This window comes from Notamacropus eugenii, chromosome 7, assembly GCF_028372415.1.
Source record: "Notamacropus eugenii isolate mMacEug1 chromosome 7, mMacEug1.pri_v2, whole genome shotgun sequence".
Classification (NCBI taxonomy): Eukaryota; Metazoa; Chordata; class Mammalia; order Diprotodontia; family Macropodidae; genus Notamacropus; species Notamacropus eugenii.
The window spans coordinates 31,442,144-31,469,027 of NC_092878.1; the positions used below are offsets into that span (position 1 = coordinate 31,442,144).

General features: G+C 41.8%; 2 protein-coding genes across 9 annotated transcripts in view; one reads left to right on the forward strand and one right to left on the reverse strand.

Moving 5' to 3' along the window:
- The window catches only part of MAPDA (N6-Methyl-AMP deaminase), a 28,771-nt gene extending 9,730 nt beyond the window's left edge, over positions 1 to 19,041 (forward strand). For 2 of the 8 annotated variants that reach the window (XM_072623807.1, XM_072623806.1), the window contains exons 6-11: positions 2,792 to 2,873; positions 4,109 to 4,235; positions 6,855 to 6,935; positions 8,459 to 8,591; positions 10,205 to 10,305; positions 11,185 to 12,644. In XM_072623807.1, the coding sequence (XP_072479908.1) occupies positions 2,792 to 2,873; positions 4,109 to 4,235; positions 6,855 to 6,935; positions 8,459 to 8,591; positions 10,205 to 10,305; positions 11,185 to 11,379 (719 nt within the window). In that variant the 3' untranslated portion in view covers positions 11,380 to 12,644. Of the gene's footprint in view, positions 1 to 2,791; positions 2,874 to 4,108; positions 4,236 to 6,854; positions 6,936 to 8,458; positions 8,592 to 10,204; positions 12,645 to 18,921 lie in introns of those variants that run through there. The other 6 variants (XM_072623812.1, XM_072623810.1, XR_011970358.1 and 3 more) reach the window with 5 other exon arrangements.
- Positions 14,662 to 26,850, reverse strand: ZSCAN29 (zinc finger and SCAN domain containing 29). Its single transcript, XM_072623787.1, has 5 exons — positions 25,699 to 26,850; positions 25,091 to 25,295; positions 22,199 to 22,888; positions 19,320 to 19,820; positions 14,662 to 17,827 (listed from the first exon to the last, which is right to left on the reverse strand). The coding sequence occupies exons 1-5, from the start codon at positions 26,011 to 26,013 to the stop codon at positions 16,959 to 16,961; spliced, it is 2,580 nt and encodes an 859-aa protein (XP_072479888.1). The 5' UTR covers positions 26,014 to 26,850; the 3' UTR covers positions 14,662 to 16,958.
- Positions 26,851 to 26,884: the final 34 nt, after the last annotated feature.

A 26,884-nucleotide genomic window follows, 5' to 3' on the forward strand; every position in this document is an offset into this window, starting at 1 on the left:
GCCTAATTAATATAGCTTACCACTTTCCATTTTTTCTGCATTAAGTTCATAAATAGGATTAGTTAGCAGTTACGTTTCTGTTGTTGTATTGTCCTGTAATTGTTTCATGTGTCTTCTCCCTCCAGCCAGATTGTAAACTTTCTGAAAGACTGATCGCAGCTTAGACTATTTCTGTATTTCCTCACATCATCAAGCTTAGTTCTCAGCATGTAGTAGGCATTCAGTAAATATTTGTTGATACCTTGATTGATGTTTTGATTTGATTGGAAGTGATTTAAGAAGTGCTTCTAGAGTGAACAGTCCAGCTCTGCAGTTCTTTGTGCAGATGGTAGTAATGAGTGACTTATGATCACACAAAGATCAGAAATTCTATGTCTATACATCATCACTTCCCCTTAGGCCTACAAAAGTCTAAACCGTAAAGACAGCCCTGCAGAAAAGGTTTTCAAAATGATTACTTTTATGTTTCTTTTGTAGCTCTTTTATTTTTTTAAGCTGTTTTGCCTCTTTGGCTTGATTGCCTTTCTGAAAGTGATACTGTTCCCTGGCCGTTATTTTTCTACCAAAGAGGATCATGATGGTACTTTGTAGCAGACGAATGGAAACCATGTTGTTGCCTCTAGAGGCCCCTACTAAGTAACCCAGGATTTCAGCCCTGAGGTCATCCGGACTCTTCCCTCATATCCACTCAGGTGCTGAATGTTGTCTATTCTCCCTCCACAATCTTTCTTGCATCTGTCCTATCTCTCTATTCACAGGTTCACTACCCAGCTTTGCACAGCCATTACTCTCTGGGTACCTTGCTGGGACTATTGCAGGAGTCTCCCAGTTGGACTCTTTGCATAGTTTCTCTCCCCATACAGCTGCTAGAATTAACTTATGAGGTGCCAGGGCTTGCCTAGCTCTCTTTTTCACTCTCCTTTTTGCCTCTGAAGCATTTAAAGCCCTTCAACATGTGGCACAAACCTACCTTTCCAGACTTGTTTCTTCTCTCTATCCTTCACATGCTTAGTGTTTCAGCTTAATGCCTATCACCTGACTTAGCATTTTGTTATTTATACCCATGCCTTCTTCCAGACTATCCCCCATGATTAGAATTCATACCTCTTCTTGCCTCTGCCTTTTAGAAGCTTTAGCTTCTTTTAAGACTCATCTTAAGTGCCCCCTCTTCCATTATGACTCTTCCTGATTTCTGCACTCCTCCCTCAAATTGTATGTGTGTATATGTATATGCATGTGTGCATATACACATGCATGTATGTGTATGGGTATACATATGTATGCATACATGCATCTGCCAGTATGAAAAGTTTCTTCAGGGCAAGGCTGTTTTCTTGTCTTTTGTCTATCATAGTGATTTTTACATGTCTTTAATGTTTCTTGAATTGTAATGATGGAAAAATGTCTTGGCAGATAAAAATTAAGTTGAGATCAAATGAAGTATTTTAATACCTTCTGGAGTGTGACAAGCGTACACACACACACACACACACACACACACACGCTCACACACTCACATGCTCTCTTTGTCTCTCTCTCTCTGTCTATCTCTCTCTGTCTCTCTCTTTCTGTGTCTCTGTCTGTCTGTCTGTCTCTCTCTCTAGTTGAGACTATGTATGATTTGGATGCAGTCTGGAGAGTTACATGGGTACCCTTCTACAGAAGCCAGTAACTAAAGATGGAAAAGCTAAAGATTTTGTAGTTGAAGCAAGTAGTTGAAATTGGAGGCAAGGGGGATGAAGAATCCTCATTTATATTTTTAAACATAATAAATATTTAAACAAAATAAACATTGAAATATACACAGAACTTTTCCTAAAAAAGGAACAGTAGGGATGATGCCAATTAGCATCATTTTTTTTCCAGTGCAGGGAGGACATTCAGAAGGAGGCTACTAACGGAGAACTAACTCAACCAGAAGTTAAAGATTTGAGTATCCAGGAATGTGAATTTTTGCTGCTGACTTAGACTTTGAGTGTGGGAGATGGAAATCTTCTTTTTCTTCCTAAGAAGAGAAACAAATACTTGAAATTTTAAAAGAGGTTACTTTTTAAAAAGGGTAGTGCTTTGCCAAGCCTAGAGGCCTGTATTGGGCTACCCGAGTCTTTCCTACCTGTCCAGGTCTTCGGTTGGCCAAATCGGATAAACGTATGAGAGAAAGGACGTTCCAGAGTCAAACAGGGGTTGAGCTTTATTACAGGGTCCGGGTTACAAATGCAGGGGGGTCTTCCTTAGGAGGAAGAGGGGGAGATTTCCTAAGGAGGCTAAGCTTAAGGGATTGGAAGTAGAAGTACAAGCGGGGAGAGAGGGGGAGGGGAGAGAGGAAAGAAAAGAAGCGGAGCCCTACTATCCTCTTGGCTCCACACGTGCTAAGAGAGAGCTTTCTGGCTTCCTTAATCCTACTTAATCCTCAGCCACACAGTTTGCATCTCAATACCATGCTGTTAGGTAACTAGGTGTGCTCCAATCCGGGACGACCTCGAGGGCAGGGAGACTCCACCCATCAGGTATCTCCGGGGGAGAGGCGGAAATACCCGAGCTAGCCGAGCTAGCTCAGTCTGACCTTCTCTAACCCCCGCTGTTCATGGAGGGCCTCGTAAGACTCTAAGATTTAGAAGTCCCACTTTTACCCACCCGAGACCGTCCACACGGAATTGAGCTTCCAGTCCCAACAGTGCTTTAACTCATCTCTCCCTCTTTTCCTGGTGTGAAAATGTTTACACAGGAATGTTTCTGTTTATGGTGATATTTTGTTCAAGTTCACATAAGTGTTTGCATGTGCCCTTCCTAGGTATGACCAAAAAGTCTTATGTGGAAGCTGTTCTAGAAGGCATAAAACAGTCTAAACAAGAAAATTTGGATATTGAGGTGAGGTAAGAAACATACCTTTTACTGCATAAAACAAGAGCAGGACATGTTACTGCTGAGTCTCAGATGTGATTGGTTTTTATGGAATGATTAGTGACATTTGTAGCTTAATACTCTGATGTACCTTTTAGTAATGAAATATATTGTTCTCTGCCTACGAATTTTGAAATTGTTTTAAATGTTAGTAGCAGCAGCAGAGAACCTTGGTGTTAGAGGTAGTGTGGGTCAGTGGAGCAAGTACAATATTTTGAATGAGGACATGGGTTCAGATATTGGCTCGGCCACAATTGCCTGTCAGAACATGGGTATTTCATCTCTGTGCTCAGTTTCCCTTTGCAGAATGAGTGAGCTGGAGTAGATGACTTACTTAGCATGTTCTCTGGTGCTGCCTTTTTTCATGCTTCAGCTCATACTTCCAAATGAAACAGTGTAGCTCGGAGTGCGCAGAGCTACCCCTTTTATAGACAATAGGGAGATTGTCTGCATTTGCTATGTGAAATTAAAATGGTGAGCTCTTCTTTTTATGCTACCAAAACACAGCGGAGGAATGCCTAAACACATTGGTATCTGGACATAATGGTGTATTATTGTGCTGTGAAATTGATGGGAAGAACTGAAAGGACTTAAATGAATTGATTGAGAATGAAGTAAGATGAACTGGAGCCATCTGCAAAAATTACAATACTGATATAAACAAAACATATACTAAACGGAAACTGAACTGTGTCATTGCTCCAGGAAAAGAGATTATGAAGCTTATTTCCCTCTCCTTAAAAATGAGGTGGGCAAATATGGGTACAGAATGTTACAGTGAAGTTTTTCTTTCTTACAAAGGAAGGTTGCGTCTTGGTGTTGGACATATATGGGAATGACTGTCATGTAGTAGTAAAAAACTTCAGTAAAACTTATTTTAAAAATAAGATAGTGAACTCATTCCCCAGCAGGAGAATTGAATATATTGTGACATGTTGTGTGTGTTTCCCCTGTCTTCTGTCTAAGCATTGCTTTGATTAAAGTCATATTATTCGTTTTACACACACACACACACACACACACACACACACACACACACACACACTCTCTCTCTCTCTCTCTCTCTCTCTCTCTCTCTCTCTCTGTCTCTGTCTCTCTGTCTCCGTCTCTCTCTCTCTCTCTCTCTCTCTCTCTCCCTCTCCCCCTCCCTCCCTCCCTCCCTCCATATGTAGTCCTTTGGCTATATATTTGTTCATCTGTATTACAGATATTTAATAGCAATAGACAGAAGAGGTGGACCTTCAGTAGCAAAAGAGACAGTTAAACTTGCCAAAGAATTCATCCTTTCCTCTGAGGATACTGTCATTGGCCTTGACTTGAGCGGAGACCCATCTGTAAGTATTTCCTAAAAGCAGTTACTCTTAATTTGTTATTACAGGGCAAGATTTAATTTAAAAAGTACCTCACTGTAAATATATAATTTTCTAAATATGACCCAGATGATCAGAATTTATAAAAGCCCTGCATTTTATACTACTGACTCCAAGAAATAATTCCATAAGTCCTCTGACTTCACATCCTCCCGAGGGACTCTCTGAACCTGAGAAATTCCCTTATTGTCTTCATTCATCCCTTTGGCAGAAAAGGATGACTTGAGTCTTGAAATTTAGGCAGGTCCATTTCGTAGAGGTCATTCTACTTTTCACTTCTGCAGCAGAGACTGGTCAGCATTCCAAAGTTACTGTTAATATTATATGCTGGAAAGAGCTAAACGTAGAGACAGAAGACCTGGGTTATGGTCTTAGCTCTATCATGAACTTAGTTACCTTGAACAAGGTTTAACCCCACTGGACCATAGTTCTTTCCTTTGTAAAATGAAGGCACTTTATTAGAACCATCAGTCAATAAACACTTGGTACCTATTATGTACTAGGCACTGTGATAGATGCTGGGAATACTGGCTTAAAAATAAAACTCCCTGCCCTCAAGGGGTTTGCATTTGCAAGGGAAACAACATATACACACGTAAGTAAATAGAAAAGATAATTGGCTGGGAGGGTCACTCTGGCGGAGCTTGAAGGAAGCCAAGGTTTCTAAGAGGTGGAGGGAAGGAGGGCCTTCATTCCAACCATGGGGAGCCTCTACAGAAATATAGAAGTAGGAGGTAGAATGTTGTGTTTGAGAACCGAAAGGCTTTTTTGACAGGAACATGGAAAGTGTGAAGGAGTAATTAGGCAGTAAGTCCAAAGGGGTAAGTTGGATGTAGATTGTGAAGTGTATTAAATACCAGACAGAAGTTTGTATTTTATCCTAGATATAAGACACTGGAGATTTGGGGGCAGAAGAATAATATCAGATATGGGCTTTAGGAAAACCATTTGGGTAACTGTGGACAATGGGTTGGAGAAAAGAGAGATTTAGAATAGTAAGACCAATTAGGAGGCTACTGCTGCAAGCCAAATGAAAGGTGTGAAGTACCTCAGGGTAGTTGTAGTTAATGAAGGAGGAGTGGTAAATGGGGAAAAATGTTAAAGATGGGGAGGTAGAATCAACAAGCTTTGGCAATTGATTTAGATTCAAGAGTGCTGAAAAATGAACCATTGAGTATGATGACTCAGATTGCTAGCCTAGCTGACTAAAAGGATGGTAATACCTTTAATAAGGAAATTGGAGAGAGGAAGTCTATTTTTTTATGTGTTGAATTTGACATGTTTACATTTGGAAATAGTGTTGTGGAACTGGACCTCGTGAGAAAGACTAGAGTTTCTAGATGAGAGATCTGGAAGTTACCTGTGTAAAGATGATTATCGAATTCATGGGAGCCAATGAGATAACCAAAATAGAAAGCAAACAGAAAAGAGAAGCAGACCCACGACAGAACTTTGGAATATACCTGCAGTTGGGGGTTAGACATGTATAATGATCAAGCCGAGGTGACTGAAGAGTGACCAAACTGGAAGAGACAGCAGTGTCACAAAAATCTAAGGGGTGTTTCCAGGAGGAAAGGGTGGGCAACATTATCAAAAGCTGTAGCAAGGTTAAGAATGATCAGGATTGTGAAAAGGCTACTGGATTGGGCAATTAGGAGATCATTGGCAACTTTGGAGAGAGCTGTTATATCCAATTGGAAACCACATTGCAAGAGATTAAGTAGTGAGAGGAGAGAGGCGATGATGGGGTACAGACAGCTTTTCTGAAGAGTTTGGCTGTGAGAGGGAAGAGATTTAGGATCCTTTGGGGATGACAGAGTGTAGAGGAAGTGTATTAAGGACATAGAAGAGCGGATTTATTTGTGAGAAGCAGGGAAGGAACTAGTGAATAGGGAGAGACTGCAGGTTAGAGGAGTGGGAGGTGATTACAGAGCTAGTCTGTCAGAGACAGAAAGGGATAGGATCAAGGGTACATGGATTGGCCTTGGTGAGAAGGGCCATCTCTTCAATATAACGTGGTAAAGAAAGTGATAATGGGGGGGTGTGATGTCAAGGGATTTTGAGGGGTAGAGGAGGAGAGAGCAGAGAGTTCACAGCAAATGACCTTTTCAGTGAAGAAAGAGGGAGGGTCTTCTGTTGAAAGGTTGTAGGGATGGGGTAGTGTGAGCAGTTTGAGGAGAAGGAGATAAGGAACAGTTGCTCTGGGGAAGAGTAAAAGGGGAGATTAGTTAATGTAAGTTTGTTATCAAACCCAGTTAGCCCAGTTGTGTGACATCCTACAGCACTGTTTAGCAGTAGGAATGAGGGTAATGGAGGATTAGGATTGAGTAGCAAGAGTGTACAAGAGGGTAGAGGATTCTAGAATAGGGGATGTGATCATTTTGAAGGTCACTTTCAGCTTAAAACTCTTTTAAGAGATTGTCTACATCTCTTAGCACTCTAAGATCGCTCTTAGTAACCAATATTGTGTTTACCTCATCTGGACCACTCCCAGCTTGTTAGAGGGTTTATCAAATAGCATAGCTAATTTCCCCAAGTTACTTAGAAGTCTCATGCAGCCTTATTTTAACTTCTCTCTTTAAGGCAGGACATGGAAAAGACTTTTTGGAACCTCTTTTGGAAGCAAAAAGAGAAGGTCTGAAGCTGGCATTGCATCTTTCAGAGGTAAATAGTAATGGACTCAAAGAAGAATAATCTTTTTTCACTATCACATGGGGAAAGTATGCCATTAGAAATAATCAGGAAATGGCTGGAAGAAAATGCAGTTTTGAAAATTATTTTGAAAGGGGAAAGATAGGCTTTGGGGAAGATATAAATTAAGACAAACTGTTGCAATTTATATATGACTGTTTTCTGGCAGTGTTTTTATTCTGGGTTTTGAGAGTCAGTGTTCAGTCACATTCTAATTCATAATCACAGTATTCAAAATGACCCAATACCAACACTGCCAGAATTAGAAAAATAAACAAGAACTTCCCATCATCTTGTTTACTGAAAGCATTGATTGTCTCCCTGTGCGCACTGTTTCACTTTGTCCAGTGAATGACGCTTCACTGGGGATTTCCCTAAAGGTACTTGAAGTGACATGGTAATGGGAGAGGACAAGGAGAAAGACTGTTTATCATGTAAGTGGCAAACGAGGAGATGAGGAGTCACTTCTCAAATGCCAAACATCTGGCATTGGCAAGACTATACCTGGTATAGGGGGCTATGGCCCAAAGAACCAACAGGATGAAAATTAGCCAGAGGAAATGCTTCCATCCTAGAAGAGCTCTCAGATCCATGGTATCTTCAGGTCTCTGTGGTTGTCCATACTGCCAGTGTCTCTGCCCTCGCCGTCTGTCCCCTTCCTCCCAAAATGACTAGTTACAGCTCTAAATAATGTGTGCTCACAAAAACTGAATTGCAAAGACAGATTTTCTTCTTCAAGTAATGTGCATTTGGTTAAAAAATCCATTCTTTTTTTTTCCCAGTGATAATAAGTATAAGGTAGGCAGGGACCACTCCCCATTTTACAGGGAGAAACTAAGGCAATTGAGATGCTCTTGGACCAGTATCAAAAATCCATTGGTAGACCTAAGAATTTTGTTGCCAAGTGCCAGTTTAATATTTTGTATGAACTGCCGGGTAATCTTTTTTTTGCCCACACAGTGTCCAGGGCAAGTAGCTTGACTAAGTTGAGACTACAAAGACTACTTACGGACATAACAGAAGAATGCATTCCTCTCTCTGAGTTCGCTCTAGTCCTTTTCTTTCCCCGAAATCTTTTTGCTCCCTTAAGCCTCTGAGATTCCTACTTTTATTCCTACTTTTTTTCCATTGTTTATAAAACACTTAAAATACTTTTAATGTTAACCTGGGCTTTCTAAAAACAAAAACAACAGCCTGGAGTACAGAGATCTTTTTGTAACTCTAACTATAACTTTGGGACATAGCTAACTTTGCCAAAACAAAACATGAACGACGTGAAGTCTAGAGAATCTAGCGCAGTGGGTAGAACGGAGAGTGAAGATTCATCAGAATCATCAGAAGAAAACAAGGTGACGTGTGAGCTCCTGCTGTGCATCAGCAGCTCAGAGTCACGTAGTTAGCAACAGGAGCCCCAGAAAAAGAAAAGAAGAACCACTGAATTGGGCTTTTTTTTTTTTTTAATCCTCCACAGATATATTTATATGTATCATTTTTAGATTCCAAACCAAGAAAAAGAGACCCAGCTTCTCCTGGGGCTGCCTCCTGACAGAATTGGTCATGGGACATTTCTCAATTCTCCAGGGTCACTGGATCTGGCGGAGTTGGTTAAACAGCACCATATACCACTAGGTGAGGTCCAGACCACTGAGAACCCTTTCATTCCCCCCACAGCTTGTAACCTATACTTTTAAAGGCAACACTTTTTAAAAGAGAAAAGTAGTGACTCATTTAATGCTGTTCTAAAATAAAAACTTGTAATGACATTTGTTGGATGCAGCTAGGTTGTACAGTGGAAAAAGTACCAGGTCTAGAGTCAAGAAGACTCATCTTCCTGAGTTCAGATCTGACCTCAGTTACTTATTAGCTGTGTGACCCTGGGCAAGTCACTTAACCCTGTTTGCCTCAGTTTCCTCATCTGTAAAATGAGCTGGAGAAGGAAATGGCAACTCCATATCTTTGCCAAGAAAACCCCAAATGGTGTCGAAGAGTTGGGCATGACTGAAATGAGTGAACAAAAAACATTTGTTAGAAAAAATGCAATATTTATTTAAAAATCTACAACTTCAGAAAAAGTCACAAACATTTCAGGTGTCTGTTAAGTAATACATGCTTCTGTTTTTCCAGATTTTTAGGTCTGGAAGTTATTTGGAGAAAAATAAATTGCAAATATCTTTTAACACATGGAGGGAGTCTTTCCACCCCCAATTTCCTAACTCCCTAGAACCTGCCTCAGTAAAGGAAGGATTGGCAAGATGTAAACCTGTCCTAGACCTGTGTCATGGCTAGAGAACATGTTCACCTGGGGTTCACCAGAGTGCTCTTGGCTTCTCTTTGCTTATAAGTAAGGGTAGTAATTCAGTCAGTATACATTTATCAGGTGCCTGCTGTGTGCCAGGCATTGTGCTAAGCATTAGATATACATCGAAAGGCAAAAAACAAGCCCTGCTGGTAAGGAGCCCACGTTTGGAAACAAGGATTCTGAGTGGTCATTTGTGCATAGGGCTGGGAGGCAGGTAGGTGAAATAGGCTTTTATTTCTCAACATGACATATAGAGCCAAGTCCATAAATAGTTCACCAAGGAAAGTGTCGTATTTCATGATAGGAATTTGGTAATATTATAAATCAGCCTTAGAGTTTACTTACTTTGCTTAAAAACAGTAGACGAATGTTTGTATGGATAAATAAATGCAGATTTCCTGTGGGACTGCAGAAAAAGTTCAGAGCATTGCTTAAACTGATTCTGTCCTGGTCTCCTTATGCTGCATTTTCAAGGCTTCATCTGAGCTTCTGCAGTAAGGCTGGGATTAGGGTGGATACCCCAGCCTAAAAGAATCTCCCCCTCCCCATCCCCACAACCCCCACCACATCTGCTGGGCTGCCAAGACCATTCCCCTTACTGTTATACATTATAATGCTGACCCTGTGTCTGGTAAGGGAAGAGGAAACCTCACAGGGAATGGGTTTCCATCTATGGAGGTGAATTTTGGGGGGAGAGGTGAAAGTGGGAAAGGAATGTTAATTATTTTATTATAATTTGCTACAATTTGATGTGATAATAGAAATGAGTTTTGTTCCACCAGTGAACTAGAAATGTACCTAATTGTGTTTACTAAACAAAAATTTTTAAATTATGAAACGCTAGCATGTAAAAACATTTGGTTAATAGAACATAGTACAGATTAACTTCCTTTTCTGTGGTTTTAATATAGTGTTTGTTTTTTGTTTTTGTTTTTTCACTTAGAACTCTGTTTAACTTCAAATGTCAAAAGTCAGACAGTACCTTCTTATGATCAACATCATTTTGGATTCTGGTACGGCATAGCCCACCCTTCTGTAATTTGTGTAAGATGCTTTGCTTGAAATATTTTGATCCCTTTTTTCTTCTGCTTTTGTAGTAAACCAAGTATATAGCATTAATAACTGAATACCCACCTTAGAGGCTTCACAGCATTGCTTAGGCAATTGGCTGAGTGGTTGGTCTGGAAGGAAGAATTGCATGAGACCAGGGTGAATAGTCCTTTGCTTCACAGAAAAGAACCAGGGAAGCGACTAACTTGGGAAAGATCGTAGAGAAGTTACAAGTGAGAAATGTACTATTCTTCTACTGCTCTATCCCTAATCTGGGGGCCCAGTGTAGTGCTACACACAGCTAGATGCACCATGAGTTATAGCTCCGGCAGACACAAAAGTCTCCTAAAGGGAGCAACTGAAAACGTATTTCAAAGCTGAAATTTCAGGTTAGTTTGAGTGATGGGCTTAGTTTTGTAGTATAGTTTCATGGTAAGGAAGATTTACATTGAACCAACTCACTAGGGTCTCAAAGGGCTCTACAGATATCATTAATGAAAATGACATTTGACATTTGTATATCACTTCACATTTTACAAAGTGCTAAGATAGCTCATTCCTTCACTAAGAGAGGTTACATAACTTGGGATTAGAACCCAAGAGTTCTGATTCTTAGTTTAGTATTCCTTTACACCATTACCATCACCTCTCTTTTACCTTCTCATAGGTGGGGATGAAAAGAGGGCTTTGGAATTCATTGGTTCTGGGGACCAGAACCTGTATAAACATATTCCTGTATATATTATATAGAGGGAAAACAAGAAACAACTTGATGCTACCCTAGGAAAATTGATCATGTATAAAAGGGGGATAGTCATTTCTTCATTTTCTTAAAACTCTTAACTCTGAAACTTTCTTGGTTTATATCGGCAGACTGATGATAAGGGTGTTTTTGCAACACATCTGTCTCAGGAATACCAGCTAGCAGCTGAGACATTCGGTTTGACCCAGACACAGATGTGGGACCTCTCCTATGAATCCATCAATTATATTTTTGCTTCCAGCAGCACCAAATCTGAATTAAGGAAGAAATGGAATAATATGAAGTCAAAATTCTTACGTTATTAAGTTTTGGAGACAGAATAGGAGACTCTAGGAAGTCACATCATGGTCCTTGGCCTGCATTTGGAGCCACTTTGCAGTCCTCTCACCTGCCTTGCATCAGTGATTAGGAAATCCTCTGAGAATCTCAATCAGAATCTCAGGTCCTTAATCAGTAGGTTACAGCCCATTGATAGCTGCAGAAGCCTTATCTGGCTGATCTCTGGTTTGTCTGCTGCTAATATTCACCACCCTCCACCCTTACCCCTTCCAAGAGGTCATGAAGGGAACTAGCCTAATCAGTAACTTGTACCACAAGCCATATTCTCCATTGCCTACCTAGTAATCGTAAGGCTTTAGAGAAATTATCCTTTTTTCTTTCATTCCCCAAATATCCCATAGCATTAAAAGCTGATGATGATATCTGGATCTCTCCTAAAGGGTCTGTAAAAAAAGAGAAGCAGCAGTCTCTAATGTAAATCTCTCTTGCCCAGCTAGACTACCTTAAGGCTGTAAGATTCATTAACAGTTCTCCATTTCCTTCCCCCAACCTGAATTCCACCATCTTCTAAGCCTCCCACTCAGGAAAGAAACCACTGTAAAACAAATTATGTATAACTACTTCAACTGGAGATGGGACCAAACTAATAAAAACTATTAAACTGAAGGAAGGAGTAGCCAGGCAGGATAGGATAGAGGCATACTTGTTTTGCTCTCTAGAAATCCCACTATTTGGCAGATGAAAGGCACTAACCGATCCTACCTAAACATCAGTCACATGCTACCCTTTTTTCTCCAGTATCTCATCCCTCCCAGATTTAATCAGTGGTAGATGTTATTTTCTAGAGCCCAGATTGTAGCATGCATAAGCCATGACTAATGAGAAAAAGTCAGGGTGCACAGGATGGTCCTGGGGGCAGCTGCCATCAGGCCCAGTGCTCCATTCTGCTCTGCTCTACTTAAAAGAGTTGCTAACTTCCCATCTGGTGTACAAAGCCACAACCAGATTTGGCCATAATTCTTAAGGATCATTATTCTTACTTACTTTTCATCCTTCCTTGTAGCCACTATTAGCCACTTATTTTCTCCTAAGAGTTTACAAAAAGTCTGACCTCAGGAAATTTTTCTTTGAGAGCCGAGACGTAGTCATGAAGCCAAAAAAAAAAAAAAATCTGAAAATCATATCAGGCATCCCTAAGCTGTACTGAGGGGTACGAGTGCTTGTATACATTGGTTTCCTTAATGGTATGTTCCCCAAAACGATAGGTGAATAAACTGAATCTTAATTAAAATTTATTTGGTGAACTTTCTGTTTCAAGGAGGCCTACTGAATCACCACTAAGTTTATTTTTATCTGTTTGCATCAATCTGGATGTTCACGTAATATTGGATTTTCTTAAAGCAAAGAAAACCTGGTTGAAATACATTAGCTTGGCAGTCCAGGGATTTTAACCATCTCAGCCATCCTCTTCTCTCTAGGGGATAGTCAGTGCCTGTGTTGATAACTGTTCTGGTGTCATATTAGTCTGTCTAGCTCATCCTACAGGGCTGGTGTAACACTCCCAAATCCTACAGGCTTGAAACTGTTGTTCTGCTTCTCAAATAGACTTGTGGGGAAAGTGAGAAGAGAGTAGAAGAAAATAAAAAAACCATCATATAGAGTTTCACTTTGTGGTTTACTAATATGTTTTGTGAGATTTTGGCTGTTTCGTTGTGTATATGTACCTGTCTCCACTGGCACAGGAAAAAAAAAAAACTAGGTCATGTTGTTCTTTAATAACCTAAAGGATTTTTTGGTGGGGAGGGGTAAAAGCAAGGCTTAAGATGAAGTTTAGGTGTAAACGGTAAATTGTTGATACTTCCCTCCCCCCTCCAAACACAGATGATCCAGACTTTACTCAGGAACCTTCAAGGGAATGGCTTGAGATTGTTTTGTAGTCGAGTGCTACCCACAAGTCAGAAAGCATAACTTTGTTACAGGACTAGCCTTTCAGGAAGACGTGGGTTCAAGTCCTGCCTCTTCATACATACTGGCTGTAAGACTGTGGGCCTGTCGTTCAACCTTAGGGCCCAGGCAACTAAGACTAAGTTACAGACAAATTGTCAGTGCATTACTGGAGAATGTTTCCACAGAAGGCAGTTCCTCATACTAGTGAAATCACAGGTCCAAAATTATCCAAAAAGAAAAATCTCTGTATAGGGAAGAACTTTGAATCAAAATTCTAAAATATTAAGACTATGACATAGAAAAATTTAACTGTACGGGGGTGGGGGAAGTTGGGAGATGGCATTTAGTAGTCTTCATAACCTTATTAATCCCAAACCCTATCAGTATCATAATTTTTAAAAATTTATTATATGCCTAAGTTCAAAAGCACAGTACTAGTGCTATACAAAATTTAAAAAAAGAGAGTCCCTGCAAAGAGTTTACAAAATAACAAATAGTTAAGAAATAGTAACAGTCAGATACATACAAAGAAAAGTTAAATGCAACCTTTAAAAATTAAGGTGTTTGGTTGGGTTTTTTTTGCTTCACTTCGTTGTTTGGATTTTTGTGCTTTTTATTTGTTAGAATAATTCTGATGGTAAGGAGAGAATTCAAAATGAGAGGATAAAAGAGATTGGTAGCAGAATGAAGAGGGAAAAGCCAAAAGTCAGAAGTCAGAGAGAGACTGACAGGAAATGGAAACGTGACCAGCAAGTTTTGCCAAAAAATGATGCTGCTAATCCATTTTGGCCTTTGCTGCTGCAGCCCATTTCCTTCAGACCTTTTTGAACAAATTTAAAGAGGAAAACATGTATAGCTTCTGTACTATTACCCCCCCCCCCACTAAACATCTCTTTTAATTTTAGTATTGATGTTTCTTATTGCTTTTATCCACAGATAATAGAATTAAAAGAGTTGAAAAGGGGCTGAGAGGAGCCTGAGACTTATTTATTCTGATCCAAGTGAGGCATTTTTACTTTTGCCCTGTTCCTTTTGTTTGCTTTTGCCAATTACAGGTAGCATTACTACTCCTTAATTTTGAGATATGTCTGGCTCTCATAATTATCCTAGGTCCCCAAATCATAAATACAAAGGTAGATACCAGACCTAGCTGGCTTGTAATAATGATTTTCTTAGTTTACATAATCCCACTTGACAAACCTATTGCCACATTTCTCCCAAGGACATAATGATTCATTATATGGGAGTAAACTAATGACTCCAGGGGAGCCATAAATGCAAGTTGTTACAGTGTTCTCACTTGAATGACAATCTAATCCAATATTTCTCTAGCACTTCCTTTTTGAAGAACTACAAGCATGTTATAGACATTATCTCATTTATTCACATGGCATCCCTGAGAGGCAGCTTAAGGTGTAAACATGATTCTGTTTTACAGATGGGGCAAAGAGGCAGTTTGACTTATACATAAGACAGTAGAGACTAGAATTCCTGTCTTTCTGCACCCCATACCCATGGTCTTTCCACCAGACTATACATGAAAATGCTAAAGACAGTAAATTTATTTTTATATTATTGATCACACACTCTAACACCATCACAGAGCTTAGCTTTAAGGCAGTTTTAGACTGGTTTTCTTACACCTCTTACTGCTCATTTAACACCCAGGGGGCTAGGGGAGTTAGCATTGATTCCTAATAAAAGTGTGTTCTGGAATTCCAGTATTCTTCCTCCATCAGAACCTTCCAAATCATATAATATTTTCATCTACCAACTCTCTATAATAGTCTACACCTCACCGGCTAGTCAATTTGCTGAATCCAACTGTGGGACAATTAACTGAATGTATTATCTTAATACCAAGTTGCTCATTTTTCTAGTAAACACTCTCCACCACCCTCAGCCCCCCCTATAATAATAATTCCTTCTCAACTAATATTGGTCAGGTATCCCTTCCTACCCACTAAGGTATCTTAGAATCAATTCTTCCCTCCTGATTTCTTGGCTCAAATAGGATCATTCTTTATATTGGAAGCCATCCTCAATAATATTTCAGATAATTGATTATTGCACCTCTGCTTTCTCTGCTTCTGGCACATCTTGTTTAAGGCCATTTCTTTTCTTCTGCTACATAGTTTGAAAATCCTTCGGTGGGGACAAGTTCACTGTATTCTGGTTCTCAGTACCCTTGACACCTGAATCACCCTTTACCTTCCTACCACCCAACCAATTTCCTTTGCTCTACCTTCTTACGGGCTGCTTCTTCCACTTTGAGAATTTTTTCACTCTTCTATTCCCTTCAAAAGACTATCTGTTAACTCACTAAATGGAATAAGTACTTTCCAAGCACATTTCCTGACACTGCACTGCAGTGCACCAAACTTGTAATATAGAACTTTCTAGTTTTACGTCCTAAATGGTTTAGTATCCGCCACATACTACTTATGTGCATTTGATTATCTGATCTCTATGTCAGTTACCTACTTTTAGACTGTAGACTCCCAGAGGAGAAGGGCTTTATCTGTTTACCTCATTTTATATTGGCCCATCAGTCTTATGCACCCTAGGGCAGTGAATACTATTTGATAAGCAGCAGTAAATAGACTTATTCTTAAGCACTCCATATTCCTGGTATATTTTTTAAAAATACTGAATATAGATTGGCAACCCCACCAACCTCGTAAAGTTGATATATGTTTTAATCAAGCTTGAGGGTTTTGGGCACTGGTGGATTCTGTTCCCCGTAAATAGTAATACAGTAAGTGTCTTCTGCTTATTTGTCAAGTATTTAGCACCCACAGGGTACATAATACTGTACTAGTTGAATTGAACACCAGGGATATGGAAAGTCCCTATTAATGCCCCCTCCTGCCCACCCTCTGTCCAGTTGGCTTGCTCTTTGGGGCTAAAAGGGGCAGTTGAAATACAGATGAGATGGGACAGAAGGGAAGTAGGAAAACTAGCTACTATACGTAAGTACAGGAATTCTTTGTACTCAGAACCATCTGAAGTTTGAAAGAAACTAAGGAATAGCCATCCAGGGCTGACACTTCAGATTTACACGAAGTTTGTAACTTCCCCATAAACAACACCTAGATTCTTAACAAGACAATCCATAAGACATGACCAAGAGGGACACTAAATTTTCTTCACTAAGGGTAGGGGAGAGGTGGGAGACTAAAATTCAATCACATCATTCTTGAATACAGGTTTACATGAACAAGAGTCATTCCATTCCATTTCCCTTGTTGGTGAGGTGGGAAAACCTGGAATCATGAGATAAATCCAAAACATCTTTTCCCTGTGATGCTGCTGAAATGTTTCCAGTCAGAGATGTAGCAAAACGACAGGATAAGCAATGACAGGGATAGCTTTAACTCACAGGATCCTCTCCTTTTATTGAAGGAATGACATAGGCACTGAGAGGGGGCAAGGAACTTTTAAGTCAGAAGCAGAGCTAGGAGGGAATCTAGGTCGTCTGACCTTGGTTCCTTAGATCTTATTGCCTTGGCATTGTGAAGACTGGTAAGGAGTACCACAGTGGGGTAAATCCTAAAGTGATTTCCTAAGCCAGGTGGGCATTGGAGATGGGATCTCTATTAGAAGATGTTTCCCCAAATAATACATTTATAAAGATTCTTTTCAAATTCTCAGGTTTTTATTTAGATTCCGACTGTGATAGCTTTTCTCTCGTGTGAATTTCTCGGTGTTTATTAAGGGCTGAACTTTTGCTGAAACATTTCCCACATTCGTGACATCCGTAGGGCTTCTCTCCTGTGTGGGTCCTGTGATGTGCCCTTAAGTCAGAGCTTTTACTGAAGCTTTTCCCACAATCGGGACACACATGAGGTCTTTCACCAGTGTGGATTCGCCTGTGTGCGCTAAAGTGAGAACTATTATTGAAGCTTTTCCCACACTCTTCACATTGATAGGGTTTTTCTCCAGTATGGGTTCTCTGATGAATGATAAGGCTTGAACTCTGATTGAATCGTTTTCCACACTCTCCACACTGGTAGGGTTTCTCTCCTGTGTGAATCCTCCTATGAGTGATAAAGTTTGAACTGTCACGGAAACTCTTCCCACAGTCAAGACACTTATAAGGCTTTTCACCCGTGTGTATCCTCCGATGTCTAATGAGGCGTGCACTTCGACTGAAACTTTTCCCACAGTCTCCACATTTATATGGATTCTCTATCTGGTGGGGTATCTGACGCATGAGAAGATGTGAATTTGGACCAAAGCTTTTTCCATATCGAAGATATTTGTAGGACCTCTCTCCCAAGTAAGGTTTTTGATGACTTAGGATTTTTCCTAAGCCTCTTTCTGGGGGGGTCAGTTTTCCTCTTTTTTCCACTGAGGACTTTGCCCATTGCCTTCCTGTCCTGCAATCACTGTCATCATCTTTTTCCTGATTAAAATGATGGGGAATTTTCCTTTCAGACCTTGCAAGTAATGTCCTGTGCAGTTCTACTTCCTCAGAAATATCCCGTTTTGTATTCTTCTTGTTCTCAAATCCAGCCTCAAAACCTGAAAGAATGAATAGAATTCCATAAGTCATCCATTCCCTCAATTCTGCAAGTCAGAGTACAAGACCAGGGAGAAGCAAAAGTTAAAATTAAGTTAACAAAATTAATTTAGGAGTTGGATCTCCCAACTTAATTTCAACACATATAGAAATTAGAATTTTTATTTCTCTTTTAGGAAAACTCTTATTGGCTTCTTCTAACTGTACTATTTTGCAGGGGTGAGAGTGAGGGGATATTCTAAAAACTTGAAATCTGTAACTTTTTACTGTAATAAGGCAAGCTCACTAGGTTTGGGAAGAGTAGTAACTACCGGGGATATGACCATTGTTGCCAGAAAGAAAGAGCCTCCCTAATTCTGACTTTGGTTTAGTATCAGACCTCCCACAGAAGCTCAATATCTGATGATTACAAATCCCCAAAGGCACATAGGTTCTTTTGTTCTTTTCCCTTGAGGAGGTAACTAATGGCATTCTAGGAACAAGAAGGGGATAGCAGAATAGGAAATGTAACTTAACCAACATGATGTAGTACCTACTATATACAGTGAACTAGAATACATAAAAAAGCACCATAATCTCTGTTCTCAGGGAGCTTATACGCTAATAAAGGGCATCCTAAGAGTAAAGCTAAAAAAAAAGCACTTAAATTTGGGCGGGGGGGAGAATCACATAACTTAAATCACCTAGGCATTCTGCTAATCAGTTTTTTAGAACACATCAAAGCAGGAGAAATATTAGTTGCCAGAATGCTCACTTCTTAGCACTATTCATAGAACGTACAAAACTATTCAGATATCTTGTGCAGAACATCCCAATGTCTAGACTCTTGAAGTTTTGCAGCTGGAATGCTCCAGCCTGGGATCCGTAACCTGGCCCTTATTTTTTTGATCTCCCCTATCATGGAGGAGATTCCAGAGACTATATGTAAATATTACACTCAGAATCTCCCTAGAAGAGGAGATGGGTGTAAGGCAGAAAAAGGCAACACGCTTTTACTAAGTAAAGAAGAATGACAGCATGGGAAACTGAGTCAAGCTGATGGAAGAAAACAACATACTTAGATGATACTGAACTTTAAAAATCATCTTCATGCTAGAACACACACCTGAGATGAACAAACATGATGTCCACGATGAGACAGAGACTCCTTTCATTGTCTTGCTGCCTGCCAGCCTACACAGAGGTGGTGACAGATTAAAGAACTCAGGTACTATTTTTTAGCTTTTGTGGCTTGAATTCTTCAAGATGATGCTGTCTTTCAAGTAAAGAGGATGCACAGGGAAACACTGCCCTGAAGCTCTATGAGTTAGGGAGGGCTTTTTAGTTTTGATTATTTTAAAAGATTAGAACCTGAAGTAAGAGGAAAAGTGCATACAAACTAAGTCAGAAGAGCTGGGAGTAGAACCCAAGTCTCTTGGAAGCTTGGTGCTTTTTCCTCTACATCATAATTGCCTTTTCTGTACATCCAGGCCCCAAGAATAAAGTTTATCTTACCCTGTGGGCTTTGGAACAGGACAGGAGCACCAGGGCTCCTAGAACTCCGAGGTGCCTCCTCAGCGCCCTCTTCGTCACCCTCAGAGTCTTCTGCTGTGGCTGAGGTCTCCTCTGCTGCTTCTCCCTGCTGCCAGCTCTCCTGGTCCTGGTCCTGCTCTTCTGTTTCACCATCACTGGCCCCCAAGACAGGTGCTGCTTCCTCCTCCAGATCATCACTAGGTGGGACAGCAACCCGAGCACTCACTAAGGCATCCATCTCCTCAAAGAAGGGGCAGGTCTCAGGAGCATAGCCACTCTTGACTTTCCGGTAGCTGGTTTGGAGGCTTTTAAATTTAGTCCGACACTGTTCTGGTGTCCTAAGGAAACCATATTCCCATAACCGCTCAGCCACTGCCCCATATAATTGGCTGTTACGATGACAGTTCCGGAGTGCTTCATAAAATTGAGTCTCACTGAGAATTGCAAGATAAGTCTTGGTCTCTTCATAGCCCCAGTGTACACCTGCCACCCGAAAAGAAAGTTCAGTGTTCTAAGACACTTAGCTTTGCCACCTCAGTTTCCCAGTTCTATCATTTGCTTCCTCAGAAATCATCTGGGATTGGACTTCAAATGGGTTATTTAAAAACAGTTGGGTTGTTTTTTTAGTTTTGCTACAAAATCTGATAGGTTATCTCACTCCCTTGCTAGGGCTGAATTCTATAGTAATTCAACAGAAACTGTTCTTTTAATTTGCTTGTCCACATCAGAGAGGGCTTTCTTAACTGAGCCCTTGACCAACTCTTTCTGTACATGGCACAATCATAGCCTATTATATTACCCTAGATTTTTTTGACAGTCTCTCTTAGGAACCTGATTGTAAACAGAAAGTGACTGACTGGTTAGGGGCACTCAAATTCAATTCCTGTTGGCCACAGTGAGCCTCTATGTGCTACTCTAACTCTCCTCCTCTTTTCTACTACCCTCATCATTACCTCTAGGTTTTCATATTTCCAAAGGAGGGCTCAGACCACTAAAACACTGTTTTTGCCAATGCTTCAGGGTACAGAGCAACCATTTTACCTTTAAATCCCAGCACTGTATCCCTTCAAATGCCTTCCTGGACACTAAACCATTTAGTGTATGCCTTTTCCAGTGAGGACTTAGCATGATCCCTGACACATTAAAACATTGCCCCTTTCTCCTTAGAAACACTTTATTCACAGGAACATGATAAGGAAAACAGATCCTATGAATAGGATTTCCTTTTGTTAGGGATTTACTTAGACTGCAGATTCATCTGCTAAGGTGCTGGGCAGACATATGAGGATACTGATATCATGTTTTCTGAGGGCTTCTAGGGTAGAAATGGAAATATAGGGATCTCCTCCTCCAGACTGAGAAGAAAATTAGGGAAGCCCAATGACTCTGCTTCCTTCTTTGCCAAACTTTTCAAATTTTCATCAGCCTTTCCAAAAAAAAAAAAAAAAAGAGGCAACAGCCTTATGACTGGGATAAGGGGAAAGAATTAAAGGGCTGATGGCAAATGAAAAGGAATCTTGACAAAGGAGGGAAGAAAAAATCCACCCATTGGTAATTCAGACCTCCATACATGGAATAATCTGAATTTTGAACTATTAAAGTGTCCCCTCTTCCATTTGCTGGTAAAAACAAGGGAGTCAGAACAGTGTATTAGGGGAATAGGAGAAAAAGTTAAAGTCAGTAAAGTAGTAGGGAAATGGTGAAAAGAGAATGATGGGGGAGCAGAGGAGACCAAAAAAGAAAGTTATAAGGATGACAGGATTTAAGGCAAAGAAAATAATAACAACCGTGGAACTTTAGAGATGTAAGGAGCCTTAATATTCATTTATTCCAAGTGATTTAACAGCTAGGTGCTACAGTGGATAGACTACTGAACTTAAGAGTCAGGAAGATCCAAGTTCAAATACCATTTCAGATACCTACTAGGTGTGTGATCCTGGGTATATCACTTAACCTCTGCCTCAGTTTCCTCATCTATAAAATGGGAATAATAATAGCACCTCTCAGGGTTGTGAGGACAAGTGATATATTTGTGATAGCATTTTGCAAATTTTAAAATGCTATTACTATAACTGAATAAACCAATGACAAGAAAGGTTAAGTCACCTGCCTAAAGTTGCATACCTAGTTGTGACAGCTGGGACAAGAATCTTGGTTTCCTAACTCCTAAATCCATTAGTTTTTTCCATTACACCATTCTGTTACAAACAAGTACAGCACAGCAAAAGAAAACAGTATAATGGAAGTGGGGTGGAAGGAGTTGAGGAGAAAAAGGAAAAAACAGAAAAAATTTTCAAAGAAATATAGGAGTAACAAATACAGAAACAGCATAACACGGGATCGAAGCCTAGCCTTAGAACCAGGAGAGTCTGCCTGCCTCTGAGAAAATACTGGCTGTGTGACCTCAGACAAGTCACTTAAACTCTCATTGCTCCCAAGAAACTACGCAGCAAACCAGTTGTTGGGCACTGGTGGAATTTCCTTATGGGAGTTCTGTGCATCAGTGAAGTCATAGGTTTGTATTCCCTCTCCCCCCTACTCCCCTGCCAAAAGAAAGAATGAAACAGAAGATAAAAGGTCGTTTTGGTGGTCACGATCTTAGTAATGCAGGGTTATAAGGACATTCATTTCCTTCTTTACTGCTGTTCTCTCACCCCCAGACTCTTAGAAAAGCTATGTTTTTTTTTCATCAATCCTTCCCCCACAGAGAGTGAAACACACACAAAGCAGAGAAATAACTGTTAGTCACAGTAAAAAGCAAGGAACTGAGTTTGCATTTCCTAACTCCTAGCATAGTTCAATTTCCTATAGAAATTGTCTGAATTTCAATACCAGGACCCCAAGAAGAAAGAGAATCTTACCGCTTGGGCTTCGGAACAGGACTGGAGCATTGGGGCTCCCAGGCTCTTGGGGGGTTGTTTCAGTCCCCATGTCATCACTATCAGAATCTTCAGCTGCTTCCTCTTGCTGCCAGCCTCCCTGCTCTGGCTCTTCCATTTCAGCATCACTGGCTGCCAGGCTGGGGTGAGGTGCTGCCTCCTCCTCCATACCATTGCTGGGTAGAGCAATGACGCGGGCACTCATCACGGCTTCCATCTCTTCAAAGAAGGGACAGGTCTCAGGTGGATGGCCACTCTTGACTTTACGGTAACTTTTCTGGAGGCCTTTAAATTTGGTCCGACATTGTTCGAGAGTCCGGAGAAAGCCATACTCCCGCAGTCGCTCAGCAACAGCTCCATACACTTGGCTATTACGGTGGCAGTTTCGGAGGGCTTCATAAAACTCAGTCTGACTTAAAATTGCAAGTAGAGTCCTAGTTTCTTCATACCCCCAGTGCACACCGGCTACCTTTTCATCCTCAAAGCCCCACTGCTCCTGGTCTGCCCAGTTTTTTCTTTCCCTCCTTGATGGCATAAAATCAGAATGCATTCGTTTGTCACCTGTGTGACTGCCTCTTGAGATTTCCCTCTCCTTGGAGCCCAGAAGGTCTGGGACCCATGGTTCTCCTTGCTCCATCCCAGAAACCATACCAGATTTGGGAAAAGGAAATCCTGCTCATAGGGAAGCAAACAAAGGATATCATGGTCTGTGCTGATCATAGAAAAACCTAGGCTCAACACCACCCTCTTTGTCTACTAACTACAGGGAAAGTTTTAAGAAAAAATATGCAGAGACATCCTGAAAGGGTCTGATGACATAGATTTAAAAGAAATTTAAGGGTCTGACACTTCAAAGAACAGCAGGATTTTGTTTTGAGGGGGACAGATGACATCATGGCAGGGATGAAGAGAGGAGAGGCCTGTACTAGCCTTCTGGAGCCCATCCTTAACTCTCAAACTTAAGACTCTAGACCATCTAGCATAGCTTCTATGCACTGATTGCCATCCTAGCACTGATAAAAAATGGTCACTTCCAATCTAGTGTGGTTTTTACACTTGGTTTTAAAAGTACATTCAGATTAATTATCACTGGGCTGAAGGAAATCTACATCAACTGATATTCTTAGGGTCTTCAACTAGCCATATCTTCTCTTTCATCTCTTAATCTAGTCAGTCACTAAATCTTGTATATTTTTGAAATGTCTCTGATGTCTGTCCTTTCCTATTTCTACTGTCACTACCTTAGACTAACCAGGGGTAGGAAACCTGCTGCCTCAAGGCAGCAGTCTGTGAAGTTTGGATTCCATCAAAGGGCCACATGTGGCCTCAAGGCCCCAGGTTCCCCATCCCTGGTAAGCCATCCTCAGTTCACACCTGGGCTTTAGCAACAGCCACGTAGTCTGCCAGAATCAGGCCCTTCCCTGGTCAATCCATTCTATATAGTGCTGCCAGAATAATCTTACTGTTTCCATGTCACTCTCTTGTTAAACCTTCATTGGCTCCTACTCTGGGAAGTATCAACTCCTTTGCTTCTTAAAGTCCTCCATATTCTGCAGCCACACACCAATCCAACCTATTTTTCTACTACTCCAATATTCCTTCTCCAGTTAAAGCAATTTAATCTCCTTCCTGTTCCAAGAACACAGCATGATCTTCCCTGCCTCAGTTTCTTCTCTCTTATTGTTCCTCTCACTTGAAATGTCCTCATTTCTCCTTTCTGCCTAGTATTAACTCTCCTTAAAGCCCCACCTATTCCAAGAAAGCTTTTCCTATCTTTTCTAGCCTCTTCCTTCTCTTAACCATACAGTAGCAAACAACCAGATTGTTTGCTACTGTTTCATATAACCTTTGATTTTCAACTGGAACACAAGCTCCTTGAGAGCAAAATACTGTGAACATACACTTTGTGTTTCACGGTGCCTCACCCAATACAAAAACCCACAGTAGATGGTCAAATTATTCATTTTTCAACTGTGTAGTGCAACAAATAAACCAAAATGCTACTTCATATTTTCATACGTGCCTTAAATGTCTAAGGAACGCCAATTTTAAGCCTACAAGTGACACCAAGTTGGTTGTGGCTAGCAAACATCTGCTAGCAACCTGTGAGAAAGAATGAGATGCTGAAATAGCCTTAAGCTGGAGAGGTGATTAAAAAGAAACAGGATATAGTTCAATAGAGTACAAGGAAGAAAAACAAGCTATATAATTCAAAGGTAAAGAATGACCAACTGGCACAAGGGCAACAACAAAAAAAATTGAGGCAGCATGAAAATTTACCAGGTGATATAAATTATTACCTAAGCACAACAATGGGAGTTATATAGGGGAATGAATACAACATATAAGAACTTTAGGACGTTCTGCCAAACCTGTACTTATCAGACTCTCAAAAAAATATGGTCCATTTTGGGCTTCACAAACTAGATGTGGAACACTGGAACTGGTGGTTCCAGAGAAAAGTAGCAAAAATAAAGATTCAGGGAAATGGAAACCTTGAGGAAAAATTCAACTTGGAGGGGAAAACCCTAAAAACCCTAAAAAATCCTAAAAAACAGAAAAGGATTATATATTGATAAAGGTGAATTAATACTATTTTTACATAGATGAAACAAAAGAAAATAAGTTGCTAAATTCTGCAAAAAATGCCTTTGAAAACATTTAGAGTAATTTATAAAAAAAAAAAAAAGACCACTGAGGTGAGTAGGTTAAGTGTGGTAATTCAAGGAGGCACAGGGTGAACTTCTGGCGATCCCTAATGGCTACTTCATTCTAAAACATCCCAAAGTCTCCTGATAGTGCCCCACTCATTCATTGTCAGCTCTCTAACCTAAAGTGTCTCCCTCTTTTCCCTAAATGAACCTGTATTCTTACCAGTCCTTTGATGAGGTCTGAGCTTCTCTTTTAGGTTAAGTTGTTCCTGGGGCCTTAGTTCTGGGCAACTTGCCCATTCTTTCTTGGCCACAGCCTTGGGCTGGGACTCCCCTGCTTCCTGCTGAACACTTAGTAACTGCAGAGGTGATCTTAGAGGTGTCACCTTCTCTGCTCGAACTTCCTGCCCTTTCACAGGGACAGCGACCTAGACAGAATACCCGTTAGTTCTCAATGACAAGCTAGATTAGGGTGGGTTTCCAAGGATAAATACTTGAAATCAAAGGAGATCATCCCACAGGGGCAGAACCACACATCCCACTCCCCAGGCAGCAAAGAGCTTGAGAAAGGGGAGATCAAGATGCTAAATTTGGTAAAGAAGTTCAAAACAATGCCCTCCTTTTATTCCCGGTACAAGAAACTGCTGAAACATTTTGGCATAGTAGATGGAGGATCAGCCAAACGGTCACCCCAGTCTCCCCAACGAACTGTCACTGGTTTCCGTGGCAGAAATAATACCCATCATACAGAGAGCCAAAGGGCCCTGTTGTACCCCCACTTCTCCTGTCGTGTGGTCCCTCACCCTGCTTTCGGAATCCCCCGCTCCTCACCGGGCACTCCGGCCTCTTGGGTTCTCTCTCCAAATCTTCTACCAGGGTCACGGCTTCCTCTCCGCTCTCTGGACGATGCTCCTGTACCCAGGTCTGAATCTCCCCAGGCAGGACGGTCAGGAATTGCTCCAGCACCAGGGTCTCCAGGATTTGCTCCTTGGTCCGAACCTCTGGCCGTAACCACCTACAGCACAGCTCCCAGAGCTGGCTGAAAGCTTCCCGGGGCCCAGCCACCTCCTGGTAGTGGAATCTCCGGAACCGCTGTCGGAAGGTCTCCGAGTTCCCCACATCGCCTCTCAGAGCGGACTTGGCCATCGTTCACAGAGGAGGCAGTCTGACATCAGACGGAGGTGTGGCAGCCGGGGCTTCCCCCGGCCTCCTCTCTGTCTTTGGGGACCTGCGGGAGGAGCTTCTCCCTGGGCACAGAGGAATGGGAGGGTCCCAGGGGGCGCCCATTCATCCAAGGCCGTCCCAGGGCCAGCCTGAAGGAACCAGCTGGACTGGGAGCAGAAGCCAGGGTTAGGGACGGGAGCGGGGCTGCCCCAAAGCTGCCTCTGCGGCCTGAAGCAGCGAACCGCGTGTACTGACCGCACCTCCACAGCACCGGGGGGTCTGGATCCTAACGGCTGCCAGGCGGCGGGAGGGGCCAGCGGCCCAGCACCCAGCACCCAGCAGGGGGCCCTCACGGCCCGCCCCCCGCCCGATCCGAGCCCTTCCCAGAGCCCTCCGCGCCTGCCCCGCCCCCTCCGCTCCACTTTCACCACCTCCCCAGGCAACAATCGATGCAGGAACGTGTGGTCTTTGTTTTCCTCTAGTTTGGGGAACCTCGGGGTCCCGGCCCGTAACGGGCACGACAGGGGAGGGCCGGGTGGGCCCTGGGGGTCACCGTGAGCTGGGGGTGACAGCCGACGGGGGAGCGCTTCTACACGGGGGACAAGACCCTGCGGAGAGGACCTGGGGTGTCCCGGAGCCTGGCGGAGGGAGGGAGATCGGGGTTCGGGAAAGGACAGGGCGCCCGGGCTTCGGTCTCTTTGTCTCGGCTCCCTCCGGCCGGGTCACTCTTGGCGTCGTCCCGTCCTTTCCAGACGGTCACTGATTGGGCTGAGGGGAGCCCCAGGCACCCCTGTCCCTGCCTGCCTCCTCCATCTGTCCGCTCCTCTCCACCCCCGCCCCCTCCCACCGCTCC

Bases quoted from the DNA above. Each gene is read 5' to 3' on its own strand.
- ZSCAN29 (XM_072623787.1), bottom strand. From the start codon at position 26,013: ATGGCCAAGTCCGCTCTGAGAGGCGATGTGGGGAACTCGGAGACCTTC. The intron at 22,889-25,090 runs GTAAGAATACAG...CCCTATGAGCAG, and splicing joins CAGACCTCATCAAAGGACTG to GATTTCCTTTTCCCAAATCT. The intron at 17,828-19,319 runs GTAAGATAAACT...TCATTCTTTCAG, and splicing joins CCTGTTCCAAAGCCCACAGG to GTTTTGAGGCTGGATTTGAG.